Source organism: Perognathus longimembris, chromosome 13 (genome assembly GCF_023159225.1).
Source record: "Perognathus longimembris pacificus isolate PPM17 chromosome 13, ASM2315922v1, whole genome shotgun sequence".
NCBI lineage: Eukaryota > Metazoa > Chordata > Mammalia > Rodentia > Heteromyidae > Perognathus > Perognathus longimembris.
Genome location: NC_063173.1, coordinates 54283995 through 54311279, shown reverse-complemented (window position 1 = coordinate 54311279; position 27285 = coordinate 54283995). Strand labels below are relative to the sequence as shown.

Genomic DNA, 27285 nt, shown 5'->3' with positions numbered 1-27285 from the left:
TTGCTGTGCGGTGTTGTGAAGACAAGATTTATGCAATGTGATAGGGGTTTTGTGGGACATTCAATTTCTGCAATCTCTCTCTGTGTTGGCGAAGACATTGAGAGCCTGTGAGCCTTGCTCTCCTGAAAGCTGAGAAATGAGTCTAGCCATGCCTGCATCCAATTCTATTAACACCAGCTGAACTTGTTCTGTAGGCCATGGCTGGGCAGGTATTAAAGAGATAAGTGTAAATGAAATGATCTAGAGAGTAGAAGCAGCCCAGCCTTTCCCCAGGCACCAATTTATTTGCATCACAGTTTCCACTCAAGAATACATACGCTCATACACACAGATAGATAGATAGATGGATAGATAGACAGATTTTTTTTTTTTTTTTTTGGCCAATCCAATGCTTGAGCTCAGGGCCTGGTCACTATCCCTGAACTGTTTTTTGCTCAAGGCTGGTGCTCTACCACTTGAGCTTTGTTGTTGTTGTTGTTGTCAGTCATGGGGCTTGAACTTGGGGCCTGGGGCCTGTCCCTGAGCTCTTTTGCTCCTGGTTTTCTGGTGGTTAGTTGGAGATAAGAGTCTCAAGGATTTTCCTGCCCAGGCTGGCTTTGAACCAATTCTCAGATCTTAGCCTTCTGAATAGCTGGAATGATAGGCTTCTGACTTTTTATAGTTAATTGGAGATAAGAGAATCACCGACTTTCCTGCTCAGGCTGACTTTGAACCGCTTGAACCTTGATCCCCAGATCTCAGCCTTCTGAGGAGCTAGGATGACAGGCAGGAGCCACCAGTGCCTGGCTTCAAGAATATTGGTTTCATGACTTAGGAGAGGGGCTTTGAGAGGCAGACAAAATAACGGCCTGACCCATCCCTGCCTGCCAGCCTCTAGCTGTGTGACCTTGGGAGTCACGAAGCTCAGCTAGGTCTCACCAGTAGCCTGGCTGTGAGTGTAGACACCAGGGGCCGCAAGGAGGGTGCTGTGATTCATGAGACAGCACAGGACTTGCTGTATGCCAGCTGCTGGCATTTTTCTTTCACCCGAACTCTTCCCTCCTTGCTGTGGTTCAGCCCTGAGTGGACGTGGGGTACCAGGTGCCCCTGGATCAGCGAGGTCATTGCAAGCATCAGGATGACTCTGAGAGCTTCCCGCCCCACCCCCACCCCCCAACCCTTCTTCTCTGGAAAGGGACAATCCCAGTTTTCCCAAGAGATGCGCCCTTTCTTCCTCCCACCCCATCTTTATTCTTAACCCATATCAAAGCTGCCTTTCATTAGTAACTTGGCTGCTTGCTACCCTGGCTCTTCAAACATGGCATCTCAGGTTCTTGGAGAATAGATGTGAGCAGCGGTTGCCATGGTAACGGGAGTGTTCTCTGAAAGAAAAGGCTCTGGTTTTGGCATCTGGGGCTCACCCAGGCTATCTTTTCTCCGCAGATACCAGACAGCAAGATGAGACACTGAGTCCTGGAGGGTGACAAACACCTCAACAAAAACCTGAAGGCACAACAGTAAGGATCTGGCTCCAAGAGACCTTCACAGGGCAGGGACCCTGGCCCCATCTTCCAACAGCTTAAAGCATGGAGTGGAGGCCAAAGATGTCTAGATTTCTATCTGCAGGGGCATTGTCGATGAAGCCCCTACATCTGATTAGGGAAAACCATCTACCTGGTCTTATCAGAGGAGGAACCCTGGAGCTTTACACTTCGATTTCCTCCTCAGGAATTCTGTGTATGTGCCCAACTGGCCTCCCTCACCCCAGGTGTGTAAAGACTTTGCAGGATTCAGGCAAGATCACAAGAAAACCCCATTTCTTGGCCTCTGTAAATGCCAAACAAGAGCTTGTTGAAGCTGGGCACCAGATCATGCCTGTAATCTTAGCTACTCAAGAGATGGAGATCTGAGGATCACAGTTCAAAGCCAGCCCAGGCAAGAAAATCTGTGAGGCTCTTATCTCCAATTAACCACCAAAAAAGCCAAAGGTAGAACTGTGGCACTAGCCTTGAGCAAAGAAAGCTCAGGGACAGCACCCAGGCCCTGAGTTCAAGCCCCAGGACACACACACACACACACACACACACACACACACACACACACACACACCCCTGGGTGGGGGTAGAGGAGAGACATGCCAGCATGGAGGAGGAGGTGACTATGTTCCCAGTGCACACCTCGGTCTTGGATGTCCAGCCCCCAGAACTGTAACACTGAATCCCTGGAGCTTGTGTTACCCAACCTGTGGTCCACGGAAATGAAGTCACCTGCATGCAAACCTACCACAAAAGTCACCTCCAGAGAGGCTTCTAGAGAATTCTGTGGAGGGAGGAGAGGAGCCAGGAGAATGAAGGGCGGAGCCTCCTTCACTTCCTGATGCCTGTAGACTGTAGAAGCCCACACGAGAGTTTCAGAGCTGTGGGGACAGGGCTAGTACTGAGTCCCACAGATGTGGGTTGACTAAGAATGAGCCTCGAAAGTCCTCAGGGAACCGAGATCTTGAGCCTGGAAGAAAACCGAGGGGCTGGACTACGAGCGGTACTCGCTTTACCTCCCAGAGGTTTGGGGCCCGGCTCCAGCTCACAGAGAAAGTGGTGACACCTGGGATCAAGTGTGGTTTCACAGAGTCCAGACCCCATGTGTTCTCACAACCATTTGACAACCATGGGCCCAAACCAGCCTGAGGCCCATCTTCAAGGTCACCTTTGTGCAGAGGACGCCAAGTACCCTGGATGAGCTCGCGACTCACAAACTCGCTCCTTCCAGAATGAAAGTCAGGCCAGGTGCTAGTGGCTCACACCTGTCATCCTAGCTATTCAGGAGGCTGAGATCTTCTAAGGATCACGGTTCAAACTCAGCTTGGGCAGCCAAGTTTGTGAGACTCTTATTTCCAATCAACCAGTACAAAAGCTAGAAATAGAGTTGTGGCTCAAGTGGTTGAACACTAGCCTTGAGAGGGGAAAAGAAAAGAAAAGAAAAACGAAAGTCATTGCTGTGTGAAAGTCATTGCTGGGTGAGACTTCTCTCTATTTTCCTTTTAATGTGGTAGTTGCAATGTTTTCAAATAAGGATGACTAATGTGTTTATATCATGTCTGAATTTTCAGCTAGAATAGGGGTGGGGAGGAATAAAAGTTGGTAAAAACTGAGCCATTATGATGACCCTGGGTACATTGCTACCCAACCAGGGCCTCACTCTCTGATCAGAATATGATGGGTTCGTGCCCAGTGTGGTGGTGCATGTCTGTAATCTTAGCACTCGGGAGGTTGAGGCAGAAGGATTTCAAGTTCAAGGGCAGCCTGTACTAAAGAGACCCTATCACAAACAAACAAACAACACAGGGTGGGTTGGGCTACTTGGGAGGCTGACTGAAGGAGTGGGGGGCACCTCTTCTCAACTCACCACCTCTGATTATAGGTTGTGTTTTCCTCTCACACAACACAGACACCCCACCCCCACCCCGCCATCTTCAATGCCTCTACCCAACTACTGCTTCCACCAACGAATGAAATATTTCCTGCAGCAGGCATGGTTCAGAAGAGAATTTAACATGTAAGATTAAACGGTACGAAATCACATAGTGAGTGAAGTTTGCCTTTTCCAATTCTTCAGTCCTTCTCATTACATCAACAAGAAAATCTCAGCTGGGTACCAGTGGCTCACACCCATAACCCTAGCTATTCAGGAGGCTAAGATCTGAGGATGGCAGTTCAAAGTCAGCCCAGGTAGACAATTCCAAGAGATTCTGATCTTCGATTAGCCACCAAAAAGCTGGATGCGCGAGTGTGGCTCAAGGAGTAGAGCAGCAACCTTGAGTAAAATAGCTAAAGGACGGCACGAAGCCCTGAGTTCAAGCCCCGGTACTGGCACAAAAGGAAAAGAAAGAAGAAGGAGGAACTCAAGGTAATGCTACGCAGTCTTTAATAACCTCCCAGTTTTAAACAAAGGGGAGCTCACCCCAGCTTGGATAGCAGGCGCCCGTGTCCAGGGTTGGCTTTGTGTATGTGGATACCTCCTTCCCTATTCAAAACTGTCTGATGGTTTTTTCCATTCTCCTTGGATTAATTCCAAACCCCACTGACCTCCCCCCCTCCCTTTCCCCCACTCCCCTTATCCCCACCTGGGCTTTATAGGTATTGTTCCCCCCTTGCCCACGGCCTCTGTGGCTGCTGCTCCCTCTGCCCTTCCCATGGCGGAGCTCTCAACTCTGCCCATCCCCATGTCTCCCCTCAGACATTTCCCCCGAGGCCTCACCTGCCTCAGTGGTGCTTTCGTGCTCTTGGTGCATGTATTCCTTTCTGATGGGATACTTGCGTATGTGCGTGTGTAGATACTGGCTTTGAACTGTGGTCCTCTGATCTCACCCTTTTGAGAAGCTAGGATTGCAAATGTGAGCCACTGACATCTGGCTTGTGAGACTAGGTTTGTTTTTTTAAATGTGTTCACTTATGTGTCTATTTCTCCTGTAAGCATAAAGCTCCTTGAAGACTAGGGCTTTGTTCTGTGAGCTCTGTGGCTGGAATCAGTGCCTAGCAAATAGGTGAGACTCAACAAAAGAGTGGCAAAAATTGAAAGAGTAGAGAGACTTGGTTTGGTGGTAACGAGATGTTGAGCCAACTCTGAAATCAGACGAAGGACAAGATGGCAGCCATCAGAGGTTCTACTTGAGGGAAAACTCCAGCCTAAGCTAACCTCATTCCCACCAGACTTCAGTGTTCTCAGCCATCTGGCTCCCACCTACCTACTGAGCCAGCAAAGATCAAGTCAGTAAAAATAAATGTAGAAGAGATGATTGAGTTATAACAACACACTTGGCCAACTGTCAATATAACTTATTGGCAAATGGATGGGCAGAGCTAGGGAGGCAAGATTTGAATGGATCCAAGTATTTATGTATTTATTTATATATTCTCAGAGACTCTACCTACAAGAATCATGTTAATTACAAAGAGGAAAGAGAAACTTTATAGCAGAGAAACTCAAAAGATAACACCTTAATAAGACCACTAGTTAATAGATGAGCCATGTTCTTCTTGAAATGCTGCACGGAGGACAAAGCCTCACGTCAAAGAAGCATGGCTCACACCTAGCCATGAATCACCGGCCTGTACGCTTCATATAGAAATTCAGTGCCACCAAGGAAAGAGAGAGAACCTGACAGATTATCTCCATGAAAGGAGAATGAAGAGGCATGAGAATTAAATGTAGCAAATTAAATAGAGCTTTCTGTGGGTTATTACTGAAACAACTCCAAATAAAGTCTGTAGACTATTTGATAGTATATCCATGTTAATTTCCAGTTTTTGCTAAATGAATTGGGGTATTAAGAGACTGTATTTCTAAATAAATAAATAAATAAATACAGCCAGGCATAGCGGCAGGTGCCCGTAGACTCAGCTATTTGGGAGGCTAAGGCAGGAAGATCATTTGAACCCATAAGTTTGAGACCAGCCTAGGCAACACAGTGAAGCTCTAAGACTCTCAGGAAAAGAAGAAAAAGAAAGAAGGGAGGAAGAAGAAAGAGAGAGAGAAAAAAGAAGAAAGAAAGAAGGAAAGTAAGGAAGGAAGGAAGAAGGAAAGAAAGAAAGAAAGAAAGAAAGAAAGAAAGAAAGAAAGAAAGAAAGAAAGAAAGAAAGAAAAAAGGAGAAAGGAAAGGAAAAATAGGAAGGGAAGGGAAAAGAACAAAAAAGACAAAAATCAGCCTGGCACCATTGGCCTGTAATCCTAGCTACTCAGAAGGCTGAAATATAAGGATCATAGTTCAAAGCCAACCCAGGCAAGAACATCCATGAGACTCTTATCTCCAATAAACTTCTCAGAAAAAGCTGGAAGTGGTGCTGTGGCTTAAGTGGTAGAGTGCTAGTCTTGAGCACAGAGAGGCTTGGGGACAGTGCCAGGCTCTGAGTTCAAGTCCCAGAACCAGCCTCTTCCCCCCGTCCCCCCCCCCAAAAAAAAAGACAAAATTGAAACATTGGAATATGTACGAGAAAGGGACATTATGTCTCCAACTTTCTTTCACCTAGTGACAGACAACAAAAATTAGACATCGAGGGGGAAAAATGAAAAAGTAAGGGGCTCTGTGACCCTGCCCGCCTCACTCCCCCCTCTACGTTTCAGTTTCCTCTTCTGATGCGAGGGGTGAGCTGGCAAACAGCATTCTGGGGTTTCTTTCAGCTTAAGGCATTTCTAGAATTCCATTTGGGCAGAGCAAATGAGGGTGAACCCTCATTTCTGTCTTACCTTACCCCCTGGTCTCAGGCACCCCTCCTGGAAGAGGTGAGCACCCTAGCTAGAAATATAACAACATACAGATAAAATCCTTCCCTCTCTCTTTAAATAGAAGCCAGTAGGTGGGTGACAAGAAAATGAGGGGTGATATTGCTCAAAAATTTCTGGGTGCCAATTTGTCCTTCTATGAAATGGGCATAGCTCTGTTCTGTGCACCTGACTGCAGTCAGCTCTGATTCTCTTGACCGGCAGGAAAGTTCCAAATAGTTCCCCCCAAAAGCTCCCAGGTCTGAGGTTCTGCCCCACCCAGCCTGTGTCCCCCCCCACCCCCGCCCCCACCCCCGGCCCTGATCCTCAGTCTCATGAAGATTTCCTGGGCTTCTGCTTACACTACTTGGGGTGACCCTCCAATCGGTTCAAGGTGACAATGGAGTTCAGGAGGCTCAACCTCCTTGTGCCCCCTCCCCTGTCACAAGATGGAGGCCCAGGGGCATTCTGGATTGCAGAGGAAAGCAAGGATGACTTTCCCCACCGTGAGCACCCACTCCTGAAACTCCCAAGGGCTCCACAGTTTCCTCCTCAACTCAACAACGTGCTGCTTTTCCTCTTGGCCCCTCTCGGTTGCCATTTTCAGGCAGGAGCCAGCCCAGCCCCAGGAGCCTACAAAATGGCGGACGGAAATGAGCTTGGTGCCATTTTCCCCTCCTGTGTCTTTCTGCTCTGACCTCAGCCCCATTAGCAGTTGTGAACTTCTAGGGCTCACCTAGCATCCCAACAACTCTTAAAACTTCTCTAAGTGAGTCACGGTGAACCCCCTCATGGACTTTGCTCACAATCCTGTGAAGACTGCTGCTGTTGGTGTTGTGGAGAGACAAGCTCAGAATGGCTGCTCAGCCCAGAACTAGCAGAACTCAGATTCTACGTTAGAGCATGACAGCTTAGATGATAGCGTGGAAATTCAGAGAGTGGAGCTAACTTCCCCGCAGACATCCTGAGGTACATAGGGTTTTCTGCTCCATCTCCAGGGCTGGGAAAGAGGTACTGGATTCGAATCAGGTCAGGTCCCAGATCTGACTAGCAGTATACTCTAGGAGAAGTCACACTACTCACTCTTGCTTCTATTAAATCAGCAAAATGGATATAGTCTCTCAGCCCTCACAGGGCTGAGATGAGAAGGGGGTTTTGTGCATGTACAGAGTGCCCCACGAGGTCAGTGTCCTGTCCCTGCCTGGAGGGTGTCTGTGGATGTTCCTTTTGCAGATGTATCTTCTACAGATCGGCCACTGGTGGGAGTGGGGGGTGGGGGGAGGTTGGTGGGCAGGAGATCGGGGAATCCTCATTCCCTGAGCCAATCAAAGGCGCTAACACAGAGAGAAGAGGCTGGGCTTAAGCTCCGTGGGAAACTGTGGCCCCCCCACCAGGTGCTGGTGGCTCAGGCCTAGAATCCTAGCTACTCCCGGGGCTGAGCTCTGAGGATCGTGGCTCAAAGCCAGCCCAGGCAGGAAAGTCTGTGAGACTCTTATCTCCAGTTAAGCAGCTAAAAGCCGGAAGTAGAGGTGTGACTCAAGTGGTACAGTGCCGGCCTTAAGTGAAAAAACCAAATGAGAGTGAGAGGCCCTGAGTTCAAGCCCCAGTACCAGCGCACACACACACACTGAGAAGTCTCATGTCCATCGCTCAACTTCCCCCTCGCCCTGCCCAGGGTGACACGCGCTATCACACGTGACAGAACACATTGCCTGACAGGAAGTCAGTGTTGGCATGACGCAACTGGCAGAGTGACACACCGCTCAGCTGTCGCTGGTCTTGCACGCATTTGGTTTTCAAATGCCTTTGTTCCTGGAATGTTCTCGCCATTCTCCCGCCTGTGCTAATGCATCTCAAAGCCTCCTTCCTGTGACCTCATCCTCGGGCTCACTTCCCCTGTCCTGACTCCCAGCTCCAGCAATTGAAGCCCATCTTTCAGAATTTAGGTTTTAGAGATGATTTTTTTTTAAATTTAGCCTCAGACACACTCAGGAACAAATGTTTGTGTGTGTGTGTGTGTGTGTGTGTGTGTGTGTGTGTGTGTGTGTGTATGTCATTATTGGAACTTGAACTCAGGGTCTCTCTTGCTTGGCTTTCTTTGCTCAAGGCTGGAGTCCTACTGCTTGAGCCATACCACTATTTCTGGAGTTTTGCTGGTTAGCTGGAGAGAAGAGTCTTACAGACTTGTCTGCCCAGGCTGGCTTCGAACCACAATCCTCAGGTCTTAACCTCCTGAGTAGAAAGGATTTGCAGGTGTGAGCCACCAGCACCTAGCCGAGCAGGTGATGGTCTTTCTCTTCTGGCCTTCCTGGTGGCTTTGAGAAGCTAGCCATGAATGCCTCCCTCGTACCCACCAACCTCTCTTTTGAGCCAAAGGAGAGCAACCAAGCGTCTGGCTGGAAATGAATGACACTGTTTTGTTTCCATTACACACTATCACTATTGCTTTACAGTGGTGCCCCCTTTGAAGCCAACCAACATATGTAGCCGAGCACAGGTGGCTTTTCCTTGTCATCCTAAATATTCAAGAGAATTTGGCTGACATCTGAGGATCATCGTTACAAGCCAGCTAGGGGCAGGAAAAGTCTGTGAGACGCTTTATCTCCAATTAAGCAGCAAAAAGCCAGAAGAGGTGCTCTGGCTCAAGTGATAGAGCACCAGCCTTGAGCAAAAAAGCTAGACAACACTTAGGTCCTGAGCTCAAGCTCTCCTATGGGCAACAAACAAACAAATAAATAAAGAGGGTGACGGCACCTTCCATGGCAGACAAGGAGAGATGGACTGGAATGAGAGCCCCAGAACACGGTGTGAATAACTCCCATGCCTTGTCTCTAGGCTCGAGGCTCAAGAGATGAGTGCTGAGGGTGGGTAGAGCGGAAGGGCCCTGCCGCACAGGCCTAGGACCTGGGTGTGGCTTTGAAGCTGGTGGCTCCAGTCGGTACACTGGGCTCGTGGAGAAAGGCCAGCACACCTACGGTCTTTTCTTACTAGGCAGCTTTGCAGGCCCTCCATCCTGTGTGCTGAAGGCTCAGTCGGGGCCACGTGCTCCATCCTCCTCCTCATCTCAGAGCAAGAAAGCTGTTCTTCTTTCTTTCTTGTCCTTTTTTTTTTTTTTTTCTAGTCCTGGGCCTTGAGCTCAGGGCCTGGGCTCTGTCCCTGAGCTTCTCTGTGCTCAAGGCTAGTACTCTACCACGTGAGCCCCAGCACCACTTCTGGCTTTTTCTGAATAGCTTATTGGAAATAAGAGTCTCGTGAACTTTCCTTCCCGGGCTGGCTTCCAACCTCGATCCTCAGCTCTCAACCTCCTGAGTAGCTAGGATTACAGGTGTGAGCCACGGATACATGCCTGGGAAAGCTGTTCTTTCGCCTCAAAACCCAGCCGCTGGAGCCCAAATTCTCGAGCTTTTCCTGTCCACCAGCAAGACGGGTACAGCCATGAAGGACTCGTCAAACTCACACTGAGCTTGGTGGCCGGGGGCGTCCTGCTCATTCCAAATCCCTCTGTACCCATTGGCAACTGGCTAAATGAGCCAGGCCCATCATCTTTGGAAAGTCACGGCAAGAACACCATGGAAGTGTCCCCACGTACCATGTCCACACACCATGCCACACCACACCGAAAATATGCAAAAGCTAGTCTACATGCCCGCAAAATTCAGGAGTTGTATTGCTGGCAGGAAGAATAGGAAGAGAAATCAGAATGGAAAAGTAAAAGTGAGCCGGGCACCAGTGGCTCACGCCTGTAATCCCAGCTATTAAGGAGGCTGAGATCTGAGGATCATGGTTTGAAGGCAGCCCCGGCAGGAGGCAGGATAGTCCACGAGACTCATTTATCTCCATGAAACTATCAAAAATGCCCGAAGTGGTGCTGTGGCTCAAGTGGTAGAGCCTTAGCACAAGCCTTAAGCACAAAAGCTCAGAGACGGCTCACAGGCCCTGAGTTCACGCAAGGGGGAAAAAAAAATAGAAGTGTGTGTTTAACTGAATCCAATCCAGTGGAGAGGCATAGATTGAGGCTGTGATTTGAGGGACCTGCCCAGCTAGAGAGCATCAGCTGCCCAAAAGGGTCATATCTCCTATGTTGTTCAAAACGAAGAGAAAAGCTAACCTGAACTTTGTGTTCTAAAATGAAAATTTCCACGCTGCTCAGGGTAACCTAAGACCGTACAATCACTTATTTATTGTTGTTGTTTGTGCCAGTACTGGAGCTTGAACTCAGGGCCTTGTATTCTCGCTTTTTTTCCCTCCGGACTGGCATTCTACCACTCGAGTCACAGCTCTACTTGTGGCTTTTGGGGGATTACTTGGAGATAAGAGTCTCATACACTTTTCTGACCGGACTAGCTGGGAATCATGATCCTCAGCCTCCTGAGTAGCTGGGGTCTCAGTGCCTGGCAGCAAGTGGCTTTTCACCCAGGAAGATTAGGATGTGCAAAGTAGGAGTGATTGAATAAATCGATATCCCAAGCATGTCTAGACTTACATTAGGTTTAAACTGGGTCAAGTTCAATGCTTTGGCCCATCAATTCCTTCATTTCTGCCTCGGAGACATAGCCGTTGTCTGTCATCCATGTGAGGATGTAATTGACTTCCATTCAAATTGTAAGTTAAAGAAATAAGAGTTTGGAAATCTCTGTAAATGTCATTGGTATATCTAAGAGAATGCCATAGTCACTTGGCTTATACTAACATTTTAGATCTGAAATTCTCTCTCTCTCTCTCTCTCTCTCTCTCTCTCTCTCTCTCTCTCTCTCTCTCTCTCTCTCTGTCAGTCATAGGGCTTGCACTCAGAGCCTGGGCACTGTCCCTGAGCTTTTCTTTCTCAAGACTAGCACTCTACCACTTCGTGCCACAGCACCACTTCTGGTTTTCTGGTGTTAATTGGTGATAAGAATCTCATGGACTTTCTTACCTGGGCTGGCTTCGAACTGTGATCCTCAGATCTTAGCCTCCTGAGTAGCTAGGATTACGGGCAGGAGCCACCAGTGCTCAGCTTCACTCTGAAATCTTTAGGAAGATTTTTTGTTTTGTTTTGTTTTCCTTTCCTCTATTCCATAAGAAAATGGAGTAGCAAAACTGGGGTTGAAGCTTAGCTAGAGGACAAACAAATGTGAGACCCTGGCTTGATCCCCAGCACCCCAAGGAAAAAAATTATTAAAATCCTAAATGTAGTTTAGAATATCAAAGGCAGCTCTAGCCAACAGAAATACAATGCAAGCTACAGGTATAATTTTAAATTTTCTAGTAGCTCCATTTAAAGTAATGAGGAGGGCTGGGAATATGGTCTAGTGGAAAAAGTGCTTGCCTTGTATATATGAAGCCTTGGGTTCGATTCCTCAGCACCACATACATAGAAAAGGCCAGAAAGCGCTGTGGCTCAAGTGGCAGAGTGCTAGCCTTGAGCAAAAAGAAGCCAGGGACAGTGCTCAGGCCCTGAGTTTAAGCCCCTGGACTGGCAATAAGGAAAGAAAAAGAAAAAAGAACGAAAGAAAGTAGTGAGGAATAAGCCAACTTAATGCTAATCAAATTTATGTAGTGTTCTATATTAAAATACTAGCATTTCAACTGTGGTTCACATACTGTTTATTAAGGAGAGCTATTATATCCCTTTGGTGCTCATCTTCACAGTCTGCTGAAAATATTACAGTTGTACCCATCTCAATTTGAACTATCACATATTACTTTATTGTTATTATCTTGAAGTAGTTGTACAAAGTGGGTTGTAATTCAACTTGTCGGCTTATGACACTACCATGTTTTAAATGCATTCCTCTAGTGATTACTGCATCAGACACCACAATTTTAAGGGAATTAATTAGCTACATCTGAGTTAGACATGTACTATTTAAGGAAGCTTCCTCCTTTCAGCTTGCGTGGCTGAAATATTAATCAAAGACCCCTTGAAAGTCATTGTTAAAAATTACTGGGCTTAAAAATGAAATGAAATTTGTAAGCTGGGCACCGCTGGCTCATATCTGTACTCCTAGCTACTCAGAGGGCTGAGATCTGAGGATCATGGTTTGAAGCCAGCTTGAACAGAAACATGTGTGAGAATCTTATCTCCAATTAACCAACAAAAAGCTACAGCACCTGCCTTATGGGGAAAACGAAGGGAGGGCATGAGGCCCTGAGTTCAAGGCCCAGTATTGGCAAAAAAAAAAAAAAAAAGAAAAAGAAAAAGAAAAAAATTTGTAAGTTGAACTCCCAAATTAAGGAAAATGGACTTAATTTTTTTTTTTAAAGAAATGATGGTTGTTGTTTTGTTTTCAGTGCTGGAGATTGAACCTAGAGAGCCTTGCATATACTGGACAAATAATCTATCACTGAGCTTCCGCCCCAGCCGGAAGACATTTTGTGTGAGTGTGCCCGTCCAGGGGCTTGAACTTAGGGCCTGGGTGCGGTCCCTTAAATTTCACTCTACCACGTGAATCATGGCTCCACTTCTGGACTATTCGTGGTTTACTGGAGATAAGAGTGGCTTTGAACCATCATGCTCCGATCTCAGCCTCCTGAGCAGTTAGGATTGCAGTTGCGAGCCACTAGTGCTTGGCATGGAATTATTATTTTGAAAGTATACACAAGCTGCCTTTTCAGTTCCCAAAAGCAGCCCACGAGGCCTCACCGACTGCACCACTGCCCTCGCCCGCGCTGGTGGGAAACATTCGCTTCTCCAACAGCACTGTCGTCACAGATCTGAGCAAGCCCTTCCAGGACCCAAGGCACCGCTCCGCTACTGCGGATACTGAGGCCAAGAGGAAGCAAAAGGAGCCCAAGTACCAGAGTGGAATTAGAAGCAGAACTGGGGCAAAACCTCAGGCCTTGACTCATCTACCTACGACAGTCATTGGCTCCTAGCTCATATTCTCGGCTCTTTTACCTCCCCGGGGACTGATCAGAAAACTGAGGGACAGAATTGGCGTGTTCTGGATGTAGGCCACTGGGCAGCACATGGGTGAATTAGAGAACCAGGGTCTCCAAATCCCGGTCACCCAACGACATAAAGGACCAATCAGAAACCACTGCAGACCTCAGGTTGCCTGGGCAGAGAAATGGGATTCAGGGAAGATAGCCAGAGTACTGAGCCAGAGGAGAGGGGAGGTCCAGCTCCTACCAGTCCGTCCTGCAAGCAGAGCCAGGCAGCCCACCCAGGATTTGGGCACGGCTCTTCAGCCCAGACCCCCCTCTTCAGGCTTTATTTTCTCCCTCCCTTTCCTACTACTCTCTATCAGTTTTCTCCCCCCCGCCCTTTTTCTTGGAATCCCTAATCACTTTTCCCCAACACAGCTGGCCCAACCACAGACTTCCATCTCCAATGAGATCTGAGTCCATTTGGGCCTGCAGGACTAGGTGAAGAGAAATGCTTAGGCTTGAGAGCCAGCAGCTGGGCCTCCCCCACTTCAGCACTGCCGTGGGGGCCATGCGGCTTCATTGGGGTGGCTACAAAGCCCTTCCTGCCAGGCCGCCATTGCTCGGCGGAAGACCTTGACCAGTGACGGCGAGAGCTTCAGGACCCGCGTGGAGTGTCAACCAGCCACACCAGTGGAAGGCCATTCCCCTGCCCGAGCGCCTTCAGCCCCTCTGCACAGTCACGAAGAAAAGGATGTGGGGGTGAGGATGTCTTTCTCACCTTCCCTGCCCCCCTTTTAACAGGGTAGACTGGGGCTTCCAGTTCCAGGGCCTTTCAACTCGCAGCTGTATGGGATCACAGACCCCCGTTTGGGCCACCCTTTTCTGTTTTCTTCTTTATGTATGACCAAGAATAGCTCTTTCCCACTTAACAAAAGCAAGGGAGATTTTTTCCTTCCAATCTACACTTGTATCTAAGAACTGAGTCAACGACTCAACGCCATTTGAAAAACATAGTAGAGACCACAGTGGCCATAAGAGGAGCGTGGTGGATGGGGGTGACAAAGACCTGGGGATTGGGGTGGCTCCTGGGCCCGCCCTTGGGTCCACTGAACTTTGCCACACCCCGTGGCCCCGCACTCCCCACAGGCACCGGTCTAGACCAGCCATCCAGTGGCCGAGGTGCAGGGGGCCTGGCCCAGCCTGGGTCCTCGCTTTCATTGGGCAACTGTGGACGCAGCCAGCCTGGAGCGTCAGTGACGGTGGCAACAGACCTTTGGGGCCTCCACTTCATCCTGAGAATCTCGGAGAGGGTGGCTGGAGGAGGGAAGATGGCCTCGCCCCATCATCTGCCCTCAGCTCAGGGTGGAAGGCAGCTGAATCCCTGGTGCTACTTTTTTTTTTTTTTTAATTCTGGTACTGGGGCTTGAACTCAGGTGCTGCCTCTTTGCTTTTTCACTCAAGGCTGGTGCTTGGTCATTTCTTTGAGCCACAGTTCCACTTCTGACCTTTTGGTAAGTAGTTGGAGAGAAGAGTCTCATGGACTTTTCCTTCCTACTCTGGTATCGAACCCTGACTGTCAGATCTCAGCTTGCTGAGTAGCTAGGATTACAGGCGTGAACCATGGGTGCCTGGCTGGAACTTCTCTTTTGGGAAACCGCTGGCTAAGTTAATGCCAATCCCACTCCCAGTATCAACAGGCTTTCCCAGAACCATCTCAGAACAGCTGCCTGAGATGTAGACAGAGGGGAGACATCTCAGAGCCCTGCACACTTGCCCCCAGCCCCTGAGCCAGCACAATGCCCCCTCCAGCTGCGGCCTTCCTGGGTCCCACAAATGACAAACTGAAAGCACTCAGCTGCCCCACCTCAGGGCCCCCCACCAGCTGTCCAGGCCCCAAATTACATTTCCCTATCAGCTCCCCAACTCCATACATGAAAGCCCACACAGGACAGGACCTCTTGGGTCTCTGGGCTGCTGCCCAGCCATGACCAATGTGGTCTCTGCCCTCTGCAGGACCCAGCCTGGATCTGGTGCGCACAGCCCAGGGGCCCGTGGGTCCTTGGCTGCTACCTTAAAACCGGGGGTAGCTCAGGATGGTGCAAGTGGCTCTCAAGAACTTTCCTGTTCATTTGTGCCCCCAAACTCCCTTCCCCACAACACATAAGTGCGCTAAAGCTACTGAATAGTTAGTGGGAGCTCCTCCGGACCTCTTGTTTCTGGGACTTGGGGAAGCCTAAGCCTTTCTGGTCCTGCCACGCTGGAAGGTGAGGTTCTTTCTTGTGAGTTGGCAAGAAATGAGCGAGGGAAGAGTCTCTGAGCCTGTGGGTGGGCTCCTTGGTAAGACACAAAGGTCACTGCCGATGACATCTCCCAGCAAGCCTCTGAGCACAGGGCACTGTCTAGCCAGTCCTGGTCCTTGAGGGAGCTCCTCTGCTCCCCCCCTCACCCCCATCCAGGCTGTTGTCCCAACCAGGGTTCCCTGGTTCCCTAGTATGACCTTGACTAAAAAGCCCCAGGGTAGCCACGAGGAAAAGGCAGAAAGGGGCCAAGCAAGGGGGACTCGGGTCCCCTAGTGCCGAGGTGACAGCAAAGGGCTACCTGTGAGGGTGGTCGCCAGCAATCCAGTGATCCCAACGAAGAACCACATGGCTGTGGTCATCTGTGAGCATCACACGTCCCTGCCCAGGGGATACGCCATCCTGAGGCCAGGAGCCGGTCACTGTGTGTGCCCGTGTCGTCTTTGTTCCTGTGGGCGGCTTTGTCTCCGCGCCTCCCTGCGGCCTGTGAGTATCTCACGCTTCTACGTGCTGCTTGTGGTTTTGATCTCCAGGAAGCCGGGCTGGTGTTACGGAGGCTGGGGTGGGGAGGGAGCCCCAGGTGCCTCTACCATGAGCCCACCCAGACCAACTGAACACACACACACACACACACACACACACACACACACACACACACACACACACACACAGAACTTCCAAGGAAAGCAAAAGGAAATGAGGAGCTATGCCTCCATCCTGGTAGACCAAGAGAAAACTGGCTCATCGTAGATGCTTAGCCAACATGAGCTAGAAGAACAAACTAATGGCAGCCTGTTAGCCCCTCCTGCAGAATCAAACTCTCATGGGACTCAGTCCCAAGTTTTCTCTTCTCCTTGGGGCCATGGTGCTGAGGAGCAAGAAGGCTGTGGTCAGGGCTGGGGATATAGCCTAGTGGCAAGAGTGCCTGCCTCGGATACACGAGGCCCTAGGTTCGATTCCCCAGCACCACATATACAGAAAAAATGGCCAGAAGCGGCGCTGTGGCTCAAGTGGCAGAGTGCTAGCCTTGAGCGGGAAGAAGCCAGGGACAGTGCTCAGGCCCTGAGTCCAAGGCCCAGGACTGGCCAAAAAAAAAAAAAAAAAAGAAGGCTGTGGTCAGAATGTAGCAGCCTAAGTTTTCCACCAGCAAAACTAATGGCAAAGAACCTGAGAGAAAGCCAGGCTCTGGTGGCTCACGCCTTGAACCCTAGCTACTCAAGAGGCTGAGATCTGAGGACAGAGGCTTGAAGCCAGCCATGGCAGGAAAGTCTAGGAGAGTCTTATCTCTAATTGACCACGAAAAAGCCAGAAGTGGAGCTATGGCTCAAAGGGTAGAGCACTAGCCTTGAGTGAAAAAGCTAAGAGCCAATACTTAGGCTCTGAGTTCAAGCCCTCAGGACACCTGTGTGCTCTTTCTCTTTCTCTCTCTCTCTCAAACCTGAGAGTGGTCCTCTCTCTCCTGCAGAAGAGGGAGCCTCTCCTCAAATACGAGCTGTCCACAGATGGCACAGAAGGCCCAGCTCCTAACACCTCTGAGTATCAGCTGGGTGCCCTCTGTGGGAATCAACATGCTCTCCACAGATAAGGGGCCTTTGAGCCACAAAAAAAAACGACAGGGGCAAACCGCTGGCGAAAGGTGGCAGGGGCTGTCTGGGAAATGCTCCATTGTCCAATTGGACTGCAGTCAACGACGGGGTGAAAAAAAACAGACGGGCAACATTGGTTTAATTCATCCCTGCTCTCCTCTGTTGCAGACAGTAAGTGCTCAATAAACGTTTGCTGAGAAAATGAAGGAATGGATCATTTGGCTCTCCATGCAGAACCGTGGAGTCTAGAAAGGACTGGTTCCCCATTCTAGCCCTGCCTGGTCGGCTCTAGTCTTCTGGCCCTCGACTTCCCCCTCATCCTCGCTTGCCTTCATTCCTCCACCTGTGGAATGTCAGGGATTCCTCGGGATGAATCATTTGATTGGCAGGTTTTGGAATCACCTGGAGCCAGGCCCCGCCCACCAGAAGTCCCAGAGCCAGCCCTGGGTGGGTGGGGGTATGAAGGGGTGGACTCCGCTTGGGTAGCAGCTGAGGCTGCCCTCTAGTGGACAGTCACAGTCATGGGCAGCACAGGGGACTCACGGGTAGATCCAACAGCTGGATTCAATTCCAGTGCTCTCCAGAGATGTGAGTGTGTGTATCTCTGGAATGGAGTCCATGAAAGCTGGAGGGAGGAAACCACCTCCTGGTCTTCAAGGAGTTCAGAATAATGGCCCTGGATAAAACCTAAATCCTTGACAAAGTGGAAAAAAATCAAAAGCAGAGCCCTCTAGCTAAAGCGCACAGGGCAGCAAGTCATCACTCGCCAAATGGGTGAATGTTCCAGGCAGTTGACAAAGACCGTGCCAGGCTCTGCACGGGCTCTGAGCATCCCCTTGAGTGGTGTGAACCCATCCCTCCCCTATTGGCCCCCACGTGAGTCTGAAAGTAGGGTTCATTTCTGGTACCCCCCAACCCCACAAGCACACGATGACATGAGAATGTAAATAGTCGTGTCCTACATAGGACTTGGCAGGGGTAAGTGGTGGACATCCTTCCTAGAGTCACTCACTGTAAGCTCTGGCCTCAAAGTAGTCCCACAGGAAAAAGATCCAGGGAACATGAGCTTGAATGGAAAAAAATGAATTGTAAAACAAAGCATCTGACAGTATAGACTGAGACCTACAAAAACTTCAGATGTTGGAGTTATAGTATATGGACATGTAAAATAAAAACTAAGAGTTGGTAGTTGAAGGTATAGGAAATGAGTAGGCTGTATTAAAACTGATGAGGGAAGACCGGACATGTTAAGTTATACAGGTCTCTAGGCATTCAGCCACAGTGAGATCAAAGGATGGTATTCTTAGAGGAGGAACACAAAGGGTCAATCTGATGGTATAAAACAATATTTATCTAAATGAACTCCAGGAAATGGAAATAATGTTTCCTGTTGCTCTTTTTGTTTTCTCTTCTTTTTGTCTTATTTATTTCTTTATCTGTTTTGGGGAAGGTAAGGAGGGACGCAGGAATGGAGGGACAAAGGGTGAGCAAATGCATCACTGCTATCCACTAGTCACCATGTTGAAAATGGAGCATACAACTTGTGGGTGGGGACGGGAGGAGAGAGCGAGGGAAGGGGAGACGTTGTCCAAAAAGAAATGTATTCTTTATCTGACTTACATAACCATAACCAGACCTCCTCCATACGTCACCTTTACAATAATTTTTAAGTCGAAAAAATGATCAGGGAGATTGGCAAACATTATGTAGTACTTGGATAGACAATAACAAAAAAAATAATCTGAGAAACCAGCGTCTCAGTGGACAAGTTAAACAGGAGATTGACTAATCGAAGGGAGAATTAGGAATCTGGAAAGTGGCTCTGAAAAGCATCACAGGGACAAAGAGATGGAAAACCTGTAACTGAGGCTAGGTTTAGAGACAGCATTGAAGAACTTGGATCTATTTTTAATCAGTGTTTCAGAAGGAAATAGAGAAATTTCCAGAACGGATGGAAGACATACTCCTCAGATCTTCCTAGAGGAATATTCTTCAACACAAACATAATTTAAATTTTAAAGAAAGTCTACACCAAGCATGCCTGGTGGCAAAGCTGCTGCTCGCTTAGAGAGAAGATGGGTGAGTCACAAAGTAGACAGGCAGTTAATAGCTCACTGCCATCCACGGAAGCCAGAACACAAACAGAGAACAACACCTCAAAGTACTGAGAGAAAATGCCCCCCAAAGCTTGTGTATTGGAAATGAGTCTCCAAATTCATACAATGATGATATTTGAAGGTGGATCTTTACAAAGTGATTAGGGTGAGATGAAGCCAAGAGGGTAGGACTCCCCACTCCAGGAAGGGAGACTTGAAAAGAAGAGGAGGAGGCCGGGCGCCAGTGGCTCAAACCTGTAATCCTAGCTACCCAGGAGGCTGAGATCTGAGGATCGTGGTTCAAAGCCAGCCTGGGCAGGAAAGTCCATGAGACTCTTATCTCCAATTAACCACCAGAAAACTGGAAGTGGTGCTGTGGCTCAAAGTGGTAGAGCCTTGAGCTGAAGAGCTAAGGGACAGTACCCAGGCCCTGAGTTTGAGGAGGAGGAGGAGGAGGAGGAGGAGGAGGAGGAGGAGGAGGAGGAGGAGGAGGAGGAGGAGGAGGAGGAGGAGGAGGAGGAGGAGATCTCAACTTTATGCTCTTGCAGTTCTTGCCTTTTATCACAAGATACCTTCTGCCATGTTTCAACACAGCAAGAATGCCCTCACTGGATCCTAGCACCTTTATATTGGATTTCCTGACCTTCAGAACTACGAGAGACAGATTTGTCTTTACCCAACCTGTGACATTTGCTAGCAACAGAAAGTGGACTAAGGCAGAAATATTTCCTGTGTAAAAAAAAAAAAAAACACAACACAAAACTGAGAACATTTACAACTAAACAAATAGACCTTCCCCCAAAGGACTTCACAGGGATCTTCTTTAAGAATGAGGATCAGGTCAGGAGCCATGGCTCACACCTGTAATCCTAGCTACTCAGGAGACTGAGATCTGAGGATTGCACTTTGAAGCCAGCCCAGGCAGAAAAATCCTGAGATTCTTATCTCCAATAAACTACTCAGAAAAAGCCAGAAGTGGTGCTGTGGCTCAAGTGGTAAGTGCTATCCTTGAACACACAAAAGCTCAGGGACAGCACTCAGACCCTGAGTTCAAGCCCCAGGACTGGCCCCCCCCTCCAAAAAAAAAAAAGGAATAAGGAAACTAAACCCAGAAAGAAAGTCCAAGATTCCAGTAGAATGGTAGGGGAAAAATATGTAATCACGTAATCACATAGGTAGATTAGAAAAGTATTAATTGTATAAAAGAATTATAATAGTGTCTAATTTCTAGAGTTGGAGGGAAGCCTGAAGCCTGGATGAGACTAAGGAACACGAGAGCTGTAACTAACACACTGGTGAGTAGTGATCAGGATTAGAAAGCCATATTTGACCGCACACTGGTGACTCTGTAATTCTAGCTACTCAGGAGACTGAAATCTGAGGACTGAGGTTCGAAACCAACTCAGACAGAAAAGTCTACGAGACTCTTTTATCTCTAATTAACCAGCAAAAAGCCAGAAGTGGAGTTTGTGGTTCAAGTGATAGAGTGCTAGCCTTGAGCAAAAAAGCTCAGGAAGAGTGCCAGGCCATGAGTTCAAGTCCCCCTCCCCCACACCCCTCATATTATTTGGTGGGAGGGAAATGTTGAGTTGTTTTTGACCTTGTCAAATGAAATGTGCAAGACAAACTAGCAGAGCGATCAACTATAATGGAGGGAGAAAACCTGCTATCATTAAAAAAAAGAGCACACAAAAAGGAAAGGGAAAAGAACTGAAATAGAAAGAACAGGCAGGCAGAAGGATGAGCAGGTGGCTGAGAGGTGGTGGGAAGGGGACTCCTGACAGGGGGCACTGACCACATGGGGGCTAGCCAGCAGGCCACAGAGCCAGGCGATCCCCCAAGCCAGTCATGGTGCACGGACTGAGCTATGACCAGGGTGCTGGAAGACAAACTGAGCTGGATGCCGATCAATGAGCTCATCTTTATTTATGATTCTCTGAATCAGGATCTTTTGATCTCATTTTGCAAAGGGCACCTGGTAGTTCTCCATCCTTGGAGAATCCAAGCTTTCTTCCCTTTTTTCCTTTCATCCAGTCTGCATCTCTGGACCTTGACCCAGCAAAAGGGAATAAGCAGCATTCTGGAAAGAGAGCTGAATCTCTAAACTGGAAGGAAGAGTACCAGAGCTGTCTCCTGTTTCCATCAGGCCTTGAGGAAGGTTTCATGCAATTGGGGCTTTAGTTCGCTAAACAGATGATGTTCTTAGGAATACCTCACAGGTAGGAACACTCAACTTAGAGGGCTACGCTTGCTGAAGATCCTGTGGCTAAAAAGGAGTAGCACCGGGCTCTGAACTCACTGAGGTCTATGCAACCAACACCTTGAATTTGGGCTCATACATAATTCAGCCTCTTTTCTTTCTTCCTTTCTTTCTTTCTTTCTTTCTTTCTTTCTTTCTTTCTTTCTTTCTTTCTTTCTTTCTTTCTTTCTCTTTTTCTTTTTTTTTTTTTTTTTGTCTGTTGTGGGGCCTGAACACTGTTCCTGAGCTCTTTTGGGGAAAGCTAGCGCTGTACCACTTTGAGCCACAGTGCCACTTCTGGATTTCTGGTGGTTCATTGGAGATACGAGTCTCACACCTGGCGATGGTGGCTCATGCCTGTAATTGTAGCTACTCAGGAGGCTGAGATCTGAGGATCCTGGTTCAAAGCCATCCCTGGTGGGAAAGCCTACGAGACTCTTATCCCCAATTAACCACTCAAAAACCATAAGTGGTGCTGTGGCTCCAAGGGGAAGAGTGCTAGCCTTGAGCAAAAGAGCTCAGGGACAGCGTCCAGGCCCTGAGTTTAAGCCCCAGGATTAGCATGAGTAGCTAGAATTACAGGTCTGAGCCACCAGCACGCGAGAGTGAGAAGATAAGGTTGTGTCAACATAAGGGCTTTGGCTGAAACACAGTGCCTCTACTACTGTAGACTCTGGTTCTATGGGGTTCTAACACTCTGGAACTATCTCCATCTTGATGACTTAAAGCATCAGGAACCGATTCTGACAGTTCTGGAAACTATAAGTCTGAAATCGAGGTCGAGGTGTCCGCAGCCCTATGCTCGCTCTTTCCTGTCTCCAGGGGAGATTGTCCCTGACTGTTTTCTGATGGCAGATGGCCTGTGTCATTATGTCACCAGAGGCCTCATTTCCATGCAGAATTGCAGGGCCTTGAGATCCATGTGCAAAAAGCATTTTAAGGTGTCTCACCAAAGGAAAAAAATAGGAGAGCCTCACAAAGTGGAGGTTTTAGCAAGGAATTTATTTTAGCATAACCGGGTTACAGTAAGAAGGAAAGGGAGGTGAGAAAAAGCACCTCTTCTTAGAAGCGCAGGGATGGGAGCTATTCAGTTAAATTTGGTGAGATCATGATGGTGGGGTAATGGCTTTTCTCTGACAGAAATGCTCATGTTTTATATGCATAGGTGAGATGACATAGGTACCAATTAATGATAGAAAGTCTATACAATCCAAGGAGGAAATGAGGTATAGAAAGACAATAGAGCAAGTATTTATCGTGGCTAAGATGTGATCACGAGATCATCTAACTCATTAGAATGTTTTCTTCACGTTTATGTGTGCTTGAAATAGCTCCTAAATAAAAAGGCATTGGTGGCTAGTACAGATCGGGGTGCTGTGTCAGCCAGCTCTCATTGCTGTGACAAAAATAAGAGCAGGAGAGATGTTCTGACTCAAGTTCATGGTCGCTTGGTCCCACCTCCCTCAGCCTGTGGCCAAAAAGAAAAGAAAAAAAGCCAAAAGTGGAACTGTGTATCAAGTGGCAGAGGGCTGGCCTTGAGCATAAAAGCTCAGAGACAGCATCCAGGCTCTGAGTTCAAGCCCCAAAATTAGCATGCATGTGCACACGCGAATGTGTGTGTGTGTTTGTGTGTGTGTGTGTGTGTAAAGAAGAGGAGGAGGAAGAGGAGGAAGAAGAGGAGGAGGAGGAGGAGGAGGAGGAGGAGGAGGAGGAGGAGGAGGAGGAAAAGGTAGAAAGGGAAGGGAAGGGAAGGGAAGGAAAGGAAAGGAGAGGAGAGGAGAGGAGAAAAGAGGAGAGGAGAGGAGAGGAAAGGAAAGGAGAAGACTATTTCTGCTATAGTTTGGATCTTGACTATCCCCCCACCCTGACCCCAAAGTCCATGTGTTGAAGCTGTGTCTCAGCCCACAGAGCTTCTGGGAGGTGAAGAACCTTTAGGAAGTGAGGCCCAGTGGAAGGAAATTCCATTCGTGGAGCTATGTCCTTGGGTCCCCTGCTTCTCTGGGTTTCTCTCTTTTGTTTCCCAGCTGTGGCCATGAGGCGCATGAACTGTCCATCACACGTTCTTGATGATGTCCTGATTCAGCACAGATCCAAAGGCCACCAGGCCAAATGACCATGGGGGCTGAAACCCCTGACACCGCAAACCTTTCCTCCTTCAAAGTGGAGTCCCCTCAGGTCATTTGTCATAGTGAGGAAAAGCAAAGACCATTGGTGGGAAGTTGCTGCCCGGAGGGGAGAGGCAGGCAATGTGAAGATGGCCTCCTCCTCTCCTGCCACCTTCCCTAGGCCATGGTACTGATCAACTCTGGCATGCGCAGAGCGTTCGAAAGGCCCACCCTGGCATGAGTAAGGTGTTGAGCTAGGTTGTGCCTGGCCTGGACAGGACATGGAGAAGGATGACCCTCTGTCCCATGGCCCCCTCTCTGTACTGTGTGGCTAAATACTTTCCTCCAGGTGCTCTGTTTCTATTTCCATCTATCCTCTGGCATATACCTGTTGTGCCAAGTCATGAGACGACCACCAAGAAGGCCACCGAGACTCAGACATTCCAAAATGCAAAAGCAAGGCAAGCCTTTATTTAAACGAGCTGCAGCTCGGGCCTCATCCTACCCACCGACACAGCGGAGGTTAGGAGGGAGCCTCGAGCTGCAATTCCACAGGACTTATAAAGGCAAAAACAAAGTTACAGCAATCAGGTGTTCAAGCAAGCAAGATTAGGACACAGGTACAAATCTGATTGGCTCAGGGTTGGAGGCATTCTAGGGGTGGTTAGAGTTAAGCATTCCCAGCAGTTAGAGTTCTTGACTGGCTGGGCCCTTATAAGCTTGCCCTGGGTCTGCTCAAGGGCCTGCTTATCTCAGGTTCACGTGGTAAAGTGGGGTTTGCGTGGTAAAATGGGGTTCACGTGGTAAAATGGGGCCTGACTTCAAAGTCTGGCACTTCATTTCCCCTTTTTTTCTTTGGTACCTTGGGAGCCAATCATGGCTCCATTCTGTCCATTTCAATGGCTTGCATGTCTAGGGGATGATATAGAGATAAGGCATGGGCCAGTAGGGCCCAAAGTAGTAACCAAAAACAACTCTGGTCCCTTGGTTTTAAGGGGGGGCTGATGGGTGAAGATCATCCATCTTCTGTAACTTCTTCAGGCTGCCTGAGGGGCATTGACCTTACCTAGCCAGGAACCTATAGCCTTAGTCTACTTTACCAAGGGACTGCAGGATTACTTCAAACTGAAAATTAACTTTCAGCTATACAGACTTACCATTAGCTGTATAGTGTTTAGTATCCAAATGTAAGCAACAAAATAATACATAAACTTCTCAGCTGTGCTCTAAGGGTCGGGTGGCTATACCCGTATTCCTGAGCAAGCCCAAAACTACCTAAAATAAGGGGGTCACCTCACTTTGGAGTGAGCTGCCAAAATAACATCAACACTAGCCAGGGTAGTAAGGAAAGAAGGCAAAAAGTAAATTATAACAATGTTCAGTCTAACTTTCTTTTCTTGAGGCGAAGGCGAAGCGGCTGAGTCGGGTGCTTGGAGACCTCCCATGTTCCACCACGGTAGTCGTCGTCCAGGGCAAAGGGGTCAGCTAGCCTGGCATGGGAGCAATGGACCCAAGTGGTGATGCTGTCTACCTTGAGGGCGGTGGGAGTAGTCAGTAGTACCACGTATGGTCCCTTCCACTGTGGTTCTAAGGATTTGGGGTTATGCCTCCGGACGAACACCCAGACCCCTGGTCTGAATAAATGGGGGGTAAGGACAGAAGCGGAATCATATAATGCCTTAAGTTGGGGCCACATATTCTTGTGCACGAGCTGCAAATAATCAAGTTTACACAAAAATTCAGCATCATCCAAATCAGCAAGCAATTCAGTCTGAAGGCTAGGGATAATGGGTAGGGGGTACCCGTACATTATTTCAAAAGGAGTAAAGCCAAGCTGACAGGGAGAATTTCTTACTCTAAGCAGAGCAAAAGGAAGGAGTGACACCCACTCTGCGCCAGTCTCTAAGGCCAATTTAGTTAGGGTCTCTTTTAGAGTCTGATTTATTCTCTCTACCTGTCCTGAACTCTGGGGTCTATAAGCACAATGCAATTTCCAATCTATCCCCAGTGCAGCGTCTATTCCCTGACTTACTTTTGAGACGAAGGCCGGTCCGTTGTCCGACCCAATGGTGGATGGGAAGCCATACCTGGGTAGGATTTCTTCCAGGATCTTCTTAGCCACTACATTCGCGGTCTCATGCTTTGTTGGATAGGCTTCAACCCATCCTGAAAAGGTGTCTACAAAAACTAGCAAATATTTGTATCCAAATTTTTCCAGGTTTAATTTCTGTGAAATCTACTTCCCAATACACACCTGGCCTATCCCCACGGAGGCGAGCTCCTTTAGTAACTGGTTGATTGGGGGCGTTGGTGAGCTGACAGGCCTTACAATTTTTAACAATATCTTCAATAAGTTGATCTCCTTGTCTAATTTTTACTTTGGAGTGTCGGAGCAAGTCCTGCATTCTTCGGGTTCCCATGTGAGAGGCTCGGTGGATTCTCTTAAGGATCCCCTTACCCAGCCCTTGTGACAAGATAAGTTTCCCTTCACAAGTTTTTCACCAGTCATTGTTTCCTTCTCTGTTTGGGGTTTTGTGGGCCATGGGAATTTTCTTTATCCACTCCAAGTCTTCTTGGGAATACTGGGGCACAGGAGGCAAAGCTCGTGGCTCTGGGTCTACTAGAGTCAATACTTCTCTGGGCTGAAGGGCTGCTTCCTTAGCTGCCTGGTCGACCAGATTATTCCCTCTAGTCACTGAATCAACTCCCTTTTGATGACCCGGACAGTGCATAATGGCAATCTTTGCTGGTTCCCATAGGGCCCAGATGACGCTTAAAATCTCCTGCTTGTTTCTAATGGCCTTTCCTTTGGCTGTCAGTAGCCCCCTCTCTTGGTATTCATGTCAAGTAGGCCTAAGGCAGGGGCTTCCAGAAGGCTTTTCTAGATTGTCTCAAAGGCTTTTTGCATCTGCTCAGTCCAATGAAATTCTGGGAGGTTTTTGGTGGCTTCATATAGAGGCTTGGCCAACTCAGCAAACCCAGGTATCCACAGCCGGCAAAAGCCCGCTGTTCCCAGGAACTCTGACTTGTCTGGCTGACTTAGGCGCCGCCTCCAAGGCCTATTCGAGAGCTTTCTCCTATCTTCTTTTTCATTGTTATTGTAAAGGTGGCTGGCCCTCACTGCCCTCCCACCAAGGCCTGGCAGACCTCTCAGCTGGCTCCATTGCCCTACCAGGCGGTTCCCTGTCTAGTAGCAGATACATTATTGCCAGACTCTGTGATTTCTAAAAGACTTGAACTCTTTAACTTATTTTTATTGTTATTATCAAGGTGATGTACGGAGGGGTTACAGTTACATAAGTCAGGCAGAGAGTACATTTCTTCGTGGACAGTGTCATCCCTTCCCTTGCTCTCTTCCAGAAGACTTGACCTTTTGAGCAAGTGTGTGTGTGTGTGTGTATGTGCGTGCGTGCGCACGCACGCACACTGGGGCTTGAACTCAGGGCCTGAGTGCTGTCCCTGGGCCTTGTTTTGTTTGGCTTTTCTTCTCAAGGTTAGCACTCTACACCTAGAGCCACAGCTCTACTTTCAGCTTTTGGGTGGTTCATCGGAGGTAAGAGTCTCATAGCCTTTCCTGCCTGGGCTGGCTTTGAACTGTGATCCTCAGATCTTGGCCTCCTGAGTAGCTAAGATTACAGGTGTGAGCCACTGGTTCCCAGCTTGAGCAAATATTTTTAAGGAGCTAAATTTTTTTTTATTGTGTGCTGGTACTGCCAGCATGAATGCGTATCTCCCAATATTGCGGAATCGTTTTGCTCACAGCTGAAGCTCTACCTCTTGAATCGTGTCTCCAGTCCTTGGCTTTATGCTGATTAACTGGAGATGATTCTCGAGGACTTGTCTGACCAGGCTGGCTTCAAGTCTGGATCCTCAAATCTC

At 48.4% G+C, this 27285-nt stretch overlaps 1 protein-coding gene across 1 annotated transcript in view; it reads right to left on the bottom strand.

The window, feature by feature from the left end:
- Cd6 (CD6 molecule) overlaps positions 1-15838 on the bottom strand; it is a 32049-nt gene extending 16211 nt beyond the window's left edge. Inside the window, 1 exon segment of the mRNA XM_048361425.1 lies at positions 15682-15838. Within this exon segment, the coding sequence (XP_048217382.1) occupies positions 15682-15742 (61 nt within the window). The 5' untranslated portion in view covers positions 15743-15838.
- Between the last annotated feature and the right edge of the window lie 11447 nt (positions 15839-27285).